Genomic DNA, 13,658 nt, shown 5'->3' on the forward strand with positions numbered 1-13,658 from the left:
GCAAAGTGACAACCCCATCCGGTGCAGTGATGGAGCAGAAAGGAAACTGGGAGAAATGGCGTCATCTGGAAAGAGAAGTCTCGGGGAGTGGTCATACGAGGAGAGAATCTGGGCTGATAAATTTTGCTGGACAGGAGCTGCGACAGAAAAGGTCCAAACAAAATAAGGAGGGGCTTTCTAACAGGTGGAACTGTCCAACAGTGGTCCTAGCTACCCCATAAGTGAGTTATCATCAGCTCCTAGGTCCTGCACGGCCACCCATTCACAGAAGTAAAGGCTTGCAGTCAGAAAGTCGGGCTGTGCAATCAAGGGACAGTTGATGCGTGTAGCTGGAGGAGAGGGCCAGCCTAGATAATTCAGGCAGCTTACCCTCCTGTCCTCCTCCCCGGCCCACCCTCATATATTCTCAGTTGTTTGGATAAGTCTGTGAACTCAGGTGGAGAAAGGAGAATTGCTCTAAATCACCAGAAATCTGTGTCTGTTCAAACATGAGACTTGATTCAGTAGTAGTTAAAATGATCATTCCTTTCTTAACATGAGAAACAAAAATATGTTCTCAGCAGGATGTTTCAAGGATAGATTTGGAAACTGATGATAGAGTTTTTGGGTCCTGACAAGGTCAACTTAAGATAGTAAAATAACTACAAATGAGACCAAAAAAAAAAAAAAGTCAAAGTGTGCTGAACATTTTTCTCTTTTTCCAACTCTGGGGCTTTACATTTATCTAACCTCCATAGTCCTCTTGTCAGAACTCTTTTCTGTCAGGGTACAGTTGGTCCCTTTGCCACAGAGAAAATGTGCCTCTGGCAAACCACATCTTTATGCAGCCTGAGACATATTTATGTAACTCAGTCAGAATAATTTTAAAAGATACATTTCCAATTCTGCAAACTCTACTGTAACTTTTGAAAAACGACCTATATCCTGCCAGTAAGATATGCCATCCCCTTAATCATAAGCTCTAAACAGTCAAGGGTCCCGTTTTTGTTGGCAGGGATGTTTAAAAATGCGGAATGAGGAAGGCTTGTTTTCAATCTATGCCGCTTGGTGTGGAGTGCTGAGAATAGCAAAAAGTAGGAAACAGCTGAGAAACCCCACAAATGTAGGGACTAGCAAGGTCTTCATGGAAGAGTCCAGTTGGCCTCATTTACACCTTATTTTAAGTAAATAAACACCAGGCTTTGTGGGCATCTATTGCCCGACAGCTCAGCAAACTCCACCAAAGGATTTTATAGATTCTAACAGTTGCCCCACCTTTATGTCAGAGCTGAGGAACTCTAAGCAGTGTAATTTTGGTCTGCTTTCTGAATATGTATGCCTTGCTTAAATACTGTACTGGGCTCTGTCAACTTGAGCATGTGACATGGACATTCTTCAAGGCGGGGTTTAAAACATCTGCAGCCTAGAAATCAGCAGAGTTCCCCGGGGGGGAGGGGGGTGTTAAATCCAGAGTGTGCTGATCTGTTTCCTGTCTTTGTTATGATTTCTTCACTGTAACTGAATATCCTTTGGCGCTCCAGTGACTGGGTACTCTGGTGCAGCTGTGTCAGCAGGCCAAGGACTGTTGGCTTAGGGGGCTCCGTTTGCGTTTACACAGCTAGCTTCCATAATCCCAGTCAGGCCTATTAATTTACAGGGTAAGCCACTCCTTGTCTGCAGATCAACAGGTCTCGCTGTGCAGTCCATGCTGTTAAATATAATCTAATTAAGGGTCATTAAGAGGAAGAGCAGTCACCTAGCTGCACTGATCCTTGCCAAGAGAAAACTCTTGGGGACACGAGCAAACCACCATCCTAACAAAATGCCTGTGAAAACACTGCCAGAGAGCAGTGAAATATTTAAGAACTTGAAGGTGTTTTCAGGCTTACTCTCAGAGAGGCAGAATGGCTAACCACTTGACCAGAGAGAGGGAGCTGCCATCCCAGGGTTGTGCAGTACGGACATGCCTACGTAGCACTGCCCTCCCTACCACCTGTATTTTATTTTTACTTTCTGGCTGGAAAGCTGATCTTGCCATCCCAGCAACCTTTGATCCTCATGGGCGATCTCTCCAGAATCAAAATAGTGAGTGGCCGAGGGTTGACCACTACCCACAGCCCACAGCTCAGAATCTGCTCTTTGTTGGAAGAGAGAATGTGCCTGCTGGAAATCTTGAAGATTACATAGTTCTCAAAACACTGTGTCAGCCGCCAGTGGGTTTCCAGTAAGCTGTGAGAGCATTTAACGCAGAGTGGGTTGGTGACCTTGAGCAGAGGTGTGGGAAGGCTCCAGTGAAGTGTGGAGAACAGATCACTGGTAACTTAGAAGTCATTCTGCCGTTTCCAGCATGGAAGGGAGAGCCCAGCCAGTGCTGAGTATTTTTCTCCAGAGGAGGTTTCTAGGCAGCTTTCCCCTCCTTGTGCAAAGCGTGTGGGCCTGGTTTATGAGCACAAGTTGCTTATGGCACACTAATGGCCCAAGCTCCCCAGTGCTTTCTGGCACTTAGACCAGCGAGGGGTTTGTGGTTTGTATGAAGGGTGTAGAACTAAGCAGTGTGCACAATGGAAATCAATGTTGTATTTCATTAACACTTAAATAGAACATAACAGCAAAGTAATTCTGCGTTGAGAATTGGATCTGAGCACAGATACAGTCTGCCTGCCGGCTTTTGATGCTGTCATGCCCACCTCTACGAGGCATGATCAAGGGGGGAGTCAGATGGTGCTTCTCAATTCTGTGGCTAAATTCAATTCTGAAAAGTGGTAAAATGCTCCATATAATGTATTGCAAGTCCCTCTTAAACCAGTCAGCCTTCAGCGACGTGCTCTGTAATCCCACCTGAGGGCTGACACATAGTCTTATTTCACACCCTGCCTGGGCGTGCCTGATACACTTAAGTATTGTGTCATTTAAAATAGGTGGTGCTATTTTTATAACATTATAGCATTATAATACCTTTCATTTCTATGTATCTGCCAGTGTAGCTTTCCATCCAGCTAACACACAAGTCATGGAATGGGAAACAATGATTTTTAACATTGTTTCTGTCTGGCTCAGAGGCACCATCTGAAGCATGTGTAGTCTGTGTTCATAAAAGCTGGCCCTGCTAGTGGGGATAGGTAAGGATGCTTGCACATGAGTAAGATCAGGAACATTAATAACCTTCAAGTATGATTCTAGCCAACATGTATCCTTCATCTCTTTGAAAATGAAATTCAAAATTCCTATTATAGGAAGCCCATTCTGGCCAATCTCAATGGCTTAACGTTTACTTGTTCAGACATTTATTGAGTATCTGTTATATGCCAGACTTTGTTTTAGGCTCTGGGAATATAGTGGAGAACGAGATAGAAAATACCTGTCCTCAGGCAGGTGGAGGAGATAGATAATAAGCTTAAAAAAATTCAAATAATAATAGGTGCTATGGAGAAAAACCAGGACAAGGGACTAGGGAGTAATGGGAATGGCTGTTTTAGATAAGCCTTTAGGAAAGGCCTCTGGGAGGAGGTGACGATGGGACAGAGACAGGAATAAAGAGATGGATGCTGTGATTTAGGGGAAGCATTATAGCCTGAGAGTATGATAAGTAAAAAGTCCCTGAGGTGGAAACAACCTGAAGTGTTTTAGGAACAGAACTAAGCCAGATGTTGCTAGAATAGAGGAGATGAGGTCAAGAAATGGGCGGGGCTAGAGTATGTTTAGGCCTGGGGTCCATGGGGAGGACTTTGGGATTTGTGGAAAGCCTTTGTAGGAAGGCTTTGTAGAGAAGTGGTGTGGTCTGACTTACATAACATAACGATTCCTTTATGGGAAAGTGGATATGGGGTGTGAAGGGTTGGGACGCAAGTATGGAAACAGGGAGACCTGGAGGAGGCTGTGTCAGTGGACTAGATGGGTGCGATGGTGTCTTTGACTGGAATGGTAGTCCTGGAGGTGATGATAAGTGATAAGATTTAAGGTGTATTTTAGAAGCAGAGCTGATCAGACCTGCTGATATGGGTGGAAAGGAAAGAGTGGGCTCAAGGATGTTAGATGTTTGGTCTAAGCCGCTTGGGGAACAGTGACATTGGGAAGCCTAACAGTGGAGCAGATTTGGAATTTTGTATTAAACATGTCAATTTTGAGATGCTTATTATACATCCAGGGAGATATACGAGGTCTGACAATTAAGTTTTCAAACTTGCCACCATGCGCTTACACGGGCGGCACTGTACAAACAGCTCAGTAAGGTTTCAGAACCTTGCTATATCAGTGTCTCACAGCTGTGTTTGTGTCGATGTGTGGCAGTGTCTTGCTGAATGGTGTTCATTATTGTTGTTGCGTGTTTTTTGTGTGCTGTCGCAAGAATGTCTGAGCTTGAATTAGAGCAATGAACAAACATTCAATTTCTTGTTAAACTTGGCAAGAGTGGAAGTGAAATCAGGGACATGTTAGTCCACGTTTATGGGGATAATGCCATGAAGAAAATGGCAGTGTGCAAATGGATTAAACGTTTTTCTGAGGGGAGAGAACATGTCACCAATGAAGAGAAGTCAGGGCAGCCAGTAACGAGCAGAACTGACGAAAACATTGCAAAAATTCATTGAATGGCATGTCAGAATCGTCGGCTGACTGTGAGAAGCATAGCAGACCAAGTAACATTGATAGAGAAACAGGAAAATCTTAACTGAAAATCTTGGCATGAAAAAGGTGTGTGTAAAAATAGTCCTGAAGCTGCTCACTGATGAACAAAAGCAAAGGAGAGTCGAAGTGTGCCAAGACCTTTTGGAGAAGCAAGATGATGTTTTGGGCCATGTTATCACTGGTGATGAAACATGGGTGTACCAATACGACCCTGAAACAAAGCATCAAAGTGCACAATGGAAGTCAGCCAGTTGTCCATGACCAAAAAAGTTCTGTCAGACCAAATCAAGAGTCAAAATGATGTTGCTAACTTTTTTTGATATCAAAGGGATTATTCATTATGAATTTGTACCAATTGGACAAATAGGTTAACCAAGTTTACTATTTGGAAGTGCTGAAAAAGCTGCGTGAAAAAGGTAGATGACTTGAACTTTTCGCCAGCAATTCATGGCTCTTGCATCACGCCAATGCACCAGCTCACACGGCACTGTCTGTGAGGGAGTTTTTAGCCAGTAAACAAATAACTGTATTGGAACACCCTCCCTACTCACCTGATCTGGCCCCCAATTACTTCTTTCTTTACCTGAAGATAAAGGAAATATTGAAAGGAAGACATTTTGATGACATTCAGGACATCAAGGGTAATACGATGACATCTCTAATGGCCATTCCAGTAGAAGAGTTCCAAAATTGCTTTGAAGGGTGGACTAGGCACTGGCATCTGTGCATAGCTTCCCAAGGGGAGTACTTCGAAGGTGACCGTAGTGATATTCAACAATGAGGTATGCAACACTTTTTCTAGGATGAGTTCACGAACTTAATCGTCAGACCTTGTAGTTGCATGAGTCTGAGTTCAGTGGGGAAGTTATGGCTGCAGATAAAAATTAGGAGCCTTCCACGTAAAGCCAAGTGACTTGATGCAATTATGTAAGAACAGGGTGTAGATAGAGAAGATGAGAGCTAAGGCCTGAACCCTGGGTATTATTTAGAGGTTGAGAATGAGGAAGAACTAAGCACTGTATTCTGTGAAGTTCCCCAGTGACACCCTTAGTACACACCCATTTCCTCACTCCCAACAGACAGCTCTGGGCGCTTCGTGTGTGCTGGGGGACAGGCAATACGGGGCATGAATTTTCCTCCTCCTTCTTCTTATTCATATTTCTCATCATTCTCTTCCTTCTTCCTCTTTATTCTCCTTACTTCTCCCTCCTCTTTCGTTTCTTGATTAATTCCCCAATTCTAGAGCTCCCCAAACTGGCCAGGAATGGATCTTGTTCTTGTATCTCCTAGCACATTCCTGTTTTTGCTGATCTCTAAAAAAAGCCCATATAATCATATGACAGTAATTCAGAATTCTTGCTTGCTAAATTCACTGTCATTTCTAAGTAGGGAAGTTGGACTGGATGGGGGTGGAGGAAGAGAAAAATAAACCACCAAACCCCAGAGACCTGTCTTTGTTGTTCAGAAGTTCTACTGTGTATCAGAAGATGGATTTGGCAGTATAAGAAAAAGTAACTCTAGTTTCCTGCTGGTTTTTAGGATGATGTCTTTTGGTTACATTCTTTCAACTTGTAGAATATTAGCTTCAAATTCCCATGGGTTAGGACTTCTGACATTGCATCCCCGAGTGGCACTGTTTGGGGGGACACAGGCAGTGTCCTTACCTCCCTCCACAGCAGCCTGGTGCTCTGGTTGGAAGTGTAATGCCAAGGCCCTTACGTGCTCGTGTAGCAGGAGTAACAGATGTGACGTTAAATAGAAGAGAAATCCAAGGCAGAAAAAGGTATTGGCAGAACACAGTAATTAACAAAACAAATCTGCAAGGCAGTCCTGGAGAGCCAGTCTTTGGGTTCTGGCTTGGATTGGGAATATTTTTGGTTTTGTCAAGGGTAGTATCAGCTGGTCTTCTGCATCCCACAGAATTCTGCCAGAGCCAGCACCTGGAAGCAATAAGATTCTTAAGAAATAGTCTTTGATGATGGTAGTTGTGAGGAGGAGGAGAACGAGGAGATGCTGCTGAAGAGGAGGTTTCTAGAAGCAGCAACCAAAACTTTAAAGGAATGAAAAATGATAATGTTGATGATACTAGTCACTGCTTAGCGAGCACTTACCTGGGCCAGGTACCATGCCATACATTACCTGCCTCTCTCAACGAATACGTACTATAGTAAGGGTTCTGGTTCTTTAAAGGAGGAACTAAAGGGAGGGATCCCATTTTATTGATGATGAAGCTCTGAAGCTTCAAGAGGTTGTAAAAATTGTCCAATGTGACGTGCTAGTAGGTGGGAGAAATTTGAAACCAAGTCTGCCAGATTTACCCAAGCTCCTAATTTAACTCTTATATATTGGAAACAACAGTGTACAACTCAAAATTTTTTCCTAATACAATCCGTGCAAGTGTTGATGCCAGTGAAATTCATTCACTCAACAATATTTATTCTTTTTAACACTCGATCATGCATGGTAGGGACATTCAAAGATACGCAACATTGTTCTTTTTCTCCAGGAACTTAAGAGTGTAGGTGTGAGAGAAGACATCATCTTAAAAAAAACAGAGAAGAGTGCAAGGCTGTACATAACAAAATGTCTCATCAGAGATATAGACAAATATTACAGATGCTCCAGGGACAGCCAGACATCGGGAAGTTGCAAAAGTCAAGCTGATATCTTTCCTCTATGATACAACTATCTCTTTAACTAGTGGTGTGTAAAACACCATTTTGTGTAATATCTAAGACGTGCCCTCTACCAAAATGAAACATTTATTGGTAAAAATCCTGTTCTTAGAAATACTGTTATAATATTTGTTTCAATAGGGGAATTTATTTTTAAATCGCATGGAAGACCTCAGATGGTACGGTTTTGCTGTTGCGTATATAATGCGATGTCTTGAATGAGGTCAGTGATGAACATTTACTGAGTGTCTTCTACATGGCAAGCCCTGTGTGAGGCCAGTGGGTTTCCAGGGTGAACAGGAAGCAGTTCATGCAGTTCAGGAGCTCAGGAAACATTTCGTTATGTACTGCCTTGCACTCTTCTCTATTTTTTAAGATGATGTCTTCTCTCACACCTACATTGTTAAGTTGCTGGAGAAAAAGAACAATGTTGCATATCTTTGAATGTCCGCACTATGCATGATCCAGTGTTAAAAAGAATACATATTATCGAGTGAATGAATTGCACTGGCATCAACACTTGCACAGACTGTGTTAGGAAAAATTTTGAATTGTACACGGTTGTTTCCAACATATATGATTGAAATCTGCAAAGAGAGGGACTTGACGGTGGGAGAGCAGGTAAGAGTGTTTTGCAGTAGCCCAGGTGATAAGGGCCTAAAGTCTTAACCTAAAGGCTTCAGCTAAAGAGATGCTGATAAAAATCAGTAAATACTTAGAAGGTGAAATTAACACGTCTGAGCGTAGAGTTCAGAGGAAAGCAACGCATCAAGGATAACTCCCAGATGTCTAAGTGGAACAATGGTGGTGGTGTCGCCATCTCACAAATGGAGTATAGGAAGAGCAACATTTTTTTTTCCCTGAAGGAAGATTAATTATATTATGTACATGTTGAATTTGAGGTACTCATGATGAGTTGAACTGTGTCCTCCCAAAAGATGTTGAAGTCCTAACCCCCAGTACCTGTCGCTATGACCTTATTTGGAAATGGAGTCTGTAGATTAAGTTAAGATGAAGTTATTAGGGTGGGCCTAATCCAGTATGACTGTGTCCTTATAAAGAGGGGAAATTTGGACACACAGGACACACAGGGAGAAGCCACGTGAAAATGAAGGTAGAGATCAAGGTGATGTAGCACAAACCAAGGAATGCCAACGATGGCCGGAAAACCACCAGAAGCTAGGAGAGCAATGGAGGAGATTCTCCATCACATCCTTCAAAAGGAACCAACCAACGTTGATCTTGGACTTCTGGCCTCCAGAACTGTGAGAGGATAAATTTGTGCTGCTTAAATCACTCAGATTTTGGTACTTGTTACAAAAACAGCCTTAGGAAGCTAATACAGATTTTACTACCAGGAAATGTGGTGCTGCAGTAACAAATACCTAAAAATGTGGAAGTGACTTTGGAATTGGGTAATGAGTAGAGGCGGCAAGAGTTCGGAGGTGCTTGCTAGAGAGAGCCTTGAATGTCTTCAGGAGACTGTTGGTAGAAATGAGGACATTACAGGCGATTTTTGTGAGAGCTCAGAAAAAGAAGAGGAGAGCAGTAGAGAAAGCTTCTGTCATCTTAAAGAATATATATATCGTCATGGACATCATGTTGCTAGAAATATGAATGTGAAAAGCCATTCTGATGAGGTCTCAGACAGAAATAAGGGACATGTTATTTGAAAGGGGAGGAAAGGCAATCCTTATAATGAAGTGGCAGAATTGGCTGATTGTGTTCTGTTCAATGGAAAATAGAACTTGTAAGTGATAAACTTGGATATTTAGCTGATGAGATTTCTAAGAAAATGTTGAAAGCACAGCTTAGTTTCTCCTTCCTGCTTTTGGTAAAATTTGAGAGGACAGAAATAAATTGAAGAAGGAATTGTTACACAAAAAAGGAAACAGAAGATTTGGAAAATTCTCAGCCTATCCATATTGCAAAAAAATGAGCAAGTGTACTCTGGAGAGAACAGTGAGGGTGTGGCTGGACGGCTGTTTGCCAAGCTCAGGCCTGGGGATCAGGGCCACCTCCTTGGTTCCAGAGGTCTGAGCTGCCACCCTGGGCTCGGGGTGGGGCTGCCATCCTGGTGGGCCTGGAAGGCAGAACATCAAGCCAGAGGGGATCATTCCCAAACCTTACCTCTAATGCTATTTGCCCTGCTAGTTTTCGGACTTGCTGGGACACAGAGCCCCCCCCCTCCCATTTTCCTACCTGCTTACTCCCTTTTGGAATGGGAATACCTATCCAGTGCCTGTTCCTCCATTGTAATTTGGAAGGAGACGATCTGTTGTCCAATGTCACAGCTGAAGAGGAATTTTGCTCCTGGATGAACCTCGTCCCCAGTCTCACCCGTAATTGATCTGGATATTTAGATGATAAGATTTGGGACTCGGAGCCGATGATGTTGACATGAGATTTGGGATTTAGAATTGATGATGGAATGATTAAGACTTTGGGAGATGTAGTAATAAGGTCAGTGTATTTTCCATGTGGTAAGGACATGAATTTGGGGGAGCCAGAGAATAGACTGTTATGGGTTTCATTGTATTCCCCCAAAGATGTTGAAGTTTTATCCCTCAGTGCCTGTGAATATGACCTTATTTGAAATGGGGTCTGCAGATTAAGTTCAGATGAGGTTATTAGCATGGGTCCTAATCCAGTATGACTGTTGTCTTTATAAAGAGGGGAAATTTGGACACGGAGGACATACACACAGGGAGAATGCCATGTAAAGCCGAGCAGAGGTCAGGGTGATGCAGCAGAGGCCAAGGGATGCCAAAGGTTGCCAAACAACGAGCAGAAGCTTGGAGAGAGGCATGGAAGAGATTCTCCATCACAGCTCTCCGAAGAAGCTGACCCCTTGATCTTGGACTTCTGGCCTCCAGATCTATGAGAAATAAATTTTGTTGTTTAAGTCATCCTGTTTGTGGCACTTTGTTATGGCAGTTTCAGGAAATGAATAGTTTCCTGTGGCTGCTATAACAAATTACCATAAACTTGGTGGCTTAGAACAACAGATATTTATTCTCTTACATTTCTGAAGGCCAGAAGTCCAAAATCAGTTTCATTGAGCCTAAATCAAGGTGTCAGCAGGACTGGTTCCTTCTGGAAGCTCCAGGAGAGAATTCGTTGCTTGCCTCTTCGAGCTTCTCTTGGCTACTGGCTTCTATTTTGGCTTTTGGCCGCATCAGTCCAATCTCTGCCCCTGTGGTCACCTCGTCTTCTCTGTGTTTGTCAAATGTCCCTCTATTTCTCTCTTAAAAGAACACTTGTGATTGTATTTAGGCCCCATCCAGACTATCTAGGATAATCTCATCTCAAAATCCTTAACTGAGTCGCCCCTGCAAAGACTCTTTTTCTAAGTTTACATTTACAGATTTTAGGGATTAGGAGCTGATATTTTGGTGGACCATTATTGGCCTACTACACGTCCTCTGACATCTAGGTGGAAATGTCCAGTGGTCAGTAAGATGTGAGTCTGGGGGACACAGAAGGGGAAATGATCAGAACATATGCGAGAGTGGAAAACATGAGAATGGATGTGATCACCGGCAGGGAGCATATGGAGGCTAAGGGCAGAACTCTGGGGATTGTCTCCTTTAAAGAAGTGGATAGAAGATGATCCGATGATCCACCTGAAAAGAGATGTTCTAGAGGTGAGAATAGAACCAGGAGAGTGTGGAAACCAAGGGAGGAATTTAAAAAAAGAAAAAATCCTTCATATGCTATGAAACAAGGAAACGTTGAGAACATTATGCTAAGTGAAATAAGTCAGTCACAAAAGGACAAATACTGTGGGATACCACTTGTATGAGAGTTACTTAGAATAGTCAAATTCATAGAAAGTAGAATGGTGGTTGCCAGGGGAATAGGGAGTTATTGTTTCATGAATACAGGGTTTCAGTTTTACAAGATGAACAGAGTTCTGGAGATTGGTTGTACAAGGTGAATGTACTTAATACTACTGAACTATACACTTTAAAATGGCTAAGATGGTAAATTTTATGTGCATTTTACCACTAAAATAAAACTGAAAGGAAAGAAAGTTCTTATATTTTAATCAATAGTTTTGTTGTCAGTGTTGTCCCTTCATGTAACGTAAATGTCTACTAATGCAAGAGAAGGCAATTTATGCCCAAGTTCTTCACTAAATATTCTATTAATTAAATGAGTTACCTAACACACATGATTGACGTGAGAATAAAAGGAGATAAAATGAAATTTTATAAGTAAAAGTTTTTTACATTATAAGAAATATCCCAGTGAAACTTATTTTTTAATAATATTATTTACAATAACAATATTATTTTCAAAATGTTATGTAGTTTCTGGGGACGTATTTTTTTTTTAAAAGAAGAACATTTCCTGGTTACAGCTAAACTAAAGTTAATATCAAGGTACCATGAACTGCTTTGCAGTAGAGAGGGGAAGCCAGGTCTGAGCAGGAGAGTACAAGGTCTTTTGATAAAGTGGCCCAGACATTCTCATTTAAAGATCTGTGTTTCCATTGATAGATGAATGGATAAGAAAGAAGTGGTACATATATACAATGGAATATTATTAAGATGTAAAAAGAATGAAATCTTGCCATTTGTGACAACATGGATGGATCTAGAGGGTATTAGGCTAAGTGAAATTAATCAGAGAAAGACAAATACTGTATGATTTCACTTATATGTAGAATCAAAAAATAAATAAAAGAGAACAACTGAGCAGAAACAAACTCATAGATACAGAGAACAAATTGATGGTTGCCAGACTGGGGTCGGGGGTGGGGAGGGTCTGGGAGAAAAAAGAGAAGAAATTAATATGTACAAACTGCCAATTACAAAAACAGTCATGGGGATATAAAATACAACATAGGGAATATAGTCAATAATAATATAATAACGACGTATAGTGTGAGATGGGTACTAGACTTATCAGGATGATTACTTGATAAGTTATATACATGTGTAATCACTATGTTGTATACCTGAAAGTAATATTGTATGTCAACTGTAATAAAAAAATAAAAAAATATGTAAACGAAGGTCTCTGTGTATGCTACAGGTATTCCAATCCTCGTGCAGCATCCCATTTTTTTCACAAGAAAATAGGTTGGTCCCAAGGGGGCTGCATTAGTTTGGGTCCTCTAGAAAGCAGAAGCTTAGACAGAATTAGAAGTGACGTGCAAGGGATTTATTGGTGGAAATGCCTAAGAAAGATAATGGGGTGAGGGAGCTGAAATAAGCAGGGCGAGCCTTCAGACTGTGATGCAGAAAAGAGGGGAGGAAGGAAGGATTGGGTAGGAAGAGCCTCAGACTGCAGTGCAGCCCTGAGACAGTCTCAACCAGGCTGATGGGGAGCCCTGAGCAGAGATTGTCTGTTAGAAATAAACCGTGTCAGGAAGACGTGACCTTGATCTCTTGTTGCTGCTGTTGACTGGGAACAGACCCAGGACAGTATGGCCTAGGGAGGGGCACAGCAGCAGATCCCAAAGGTGCAGCTGCTGGAGGTCACAGCTCGTTCTGTCTTGAAGGGAAATCTGAGTGGTGCACCTCTATGGGAGCATAGCGGTGTTCCCCACACTCTGGAAAAACATTTCAGTGTGGGAACCGCTGTGACACTTTGCTCAGGAAGCTTCATTGTGGTGGTTCATAGTGCAACTAACAGCATTTCCGGGTTTGTCTACGTGGTACTACAGGTCGCCTTCAGCATGAACGCTGGTACTTTTGATGTCTGTCTCTATTCAGAGTGTAAACAACAATGGCAAGAACCAGCTTCAGAGAAAATCTCCCACACTCGAGTTATTTTTCGCTGACATTTTTTTCTGATTGCTGAGATAATACACAGTTGCTATGACAATTTAGGTGTAGAAATGTGTAACTTAGGGAGTTAAAGTCTTTTAACTCTCCACCCCTAAAAGATAATTGTTTTTTAAAAGGTATATAGTCTACATTTTAAAAAATGTTAATAGATGCACTTCACTATGATTTCAATGAAAGAGATGAGTTGGAGTAAACAGTATTTGTTTCTCCTATTTCCCCCAGGTGTCATTTCTTTGGAAGCAGAAAAATGACCTTATTTTATAGTGGTATATCTGGCCACTAATTCTTGTTATTGTTTGTGCATATACTAAATGTAAAATATTCCTTCAATGAAAATAGAATTAAAAAAAAAACTAGAGAATTTATTCCTCTGTACAATATAACAAGAGGAATTACTTTATTTTCATTAGGTTTAGGTACAGTATATCTAATTTCAATTGGGTATTTTAAAAATCTACTAAACTTTTTAAAAATGGTTTTTGTACTTGTATAATAGAAACAGAATCTGTTAAAAAAAATTTCTCCCCACAACTTTCTTTTCATTTACTTAATTTACTTCATTTACTTAATTGTTCTAATT

At 41.6% G+C, this 13,658-nt stretch overlaps 1 protein-coding gene across 2 annotated transcripts in view; it reads left to right on the plus strand.

Moving 5' to 3' along the window:
• The window catches only part of COLEC12 (collectin subfamily member 12), a 180,172-nt gene that overhangs the window by 33,361 nt on the left and 133,153 nt on the right, over positions 1-13,658 (plus strand). The window contains exon 1 of one of the 2 annotated variants that reach the window (XM_033087702.1): positions 9,409-9,619. The exons of the other annotated variant lie outside the window; for it this stretch is intronic. Coding sequence (XP_032943593.1) covers positions 9,499-9,619 — 121 coding nt within the window. The 5' untranslated portion in view covers positions 9,409-9,498. Of the gene's footprint in view, positions 1-9,408; positions 9,620-13,658 lie in introns of those variants that run through there. 2 annotated transcript variants of the gene reach the window in all.

Source organism: Rhinolophus ferrumequinum, chromosome 19 (assembly GCF_004115265.2).
Source record: "Rhinolophus ferrumequinum isolate MPI-CBG mRhiFer1 chromosome 19, mRhiFer1_v1.p, whole genome shotgun sequence".
Taxonomy (NCBI): Eukaryota; Metazoa; Chordata; class Mammalia; order Chiroptera; family Rhinolophidae; genus Rhinolophus; species Rhinolophus ferrumequinum.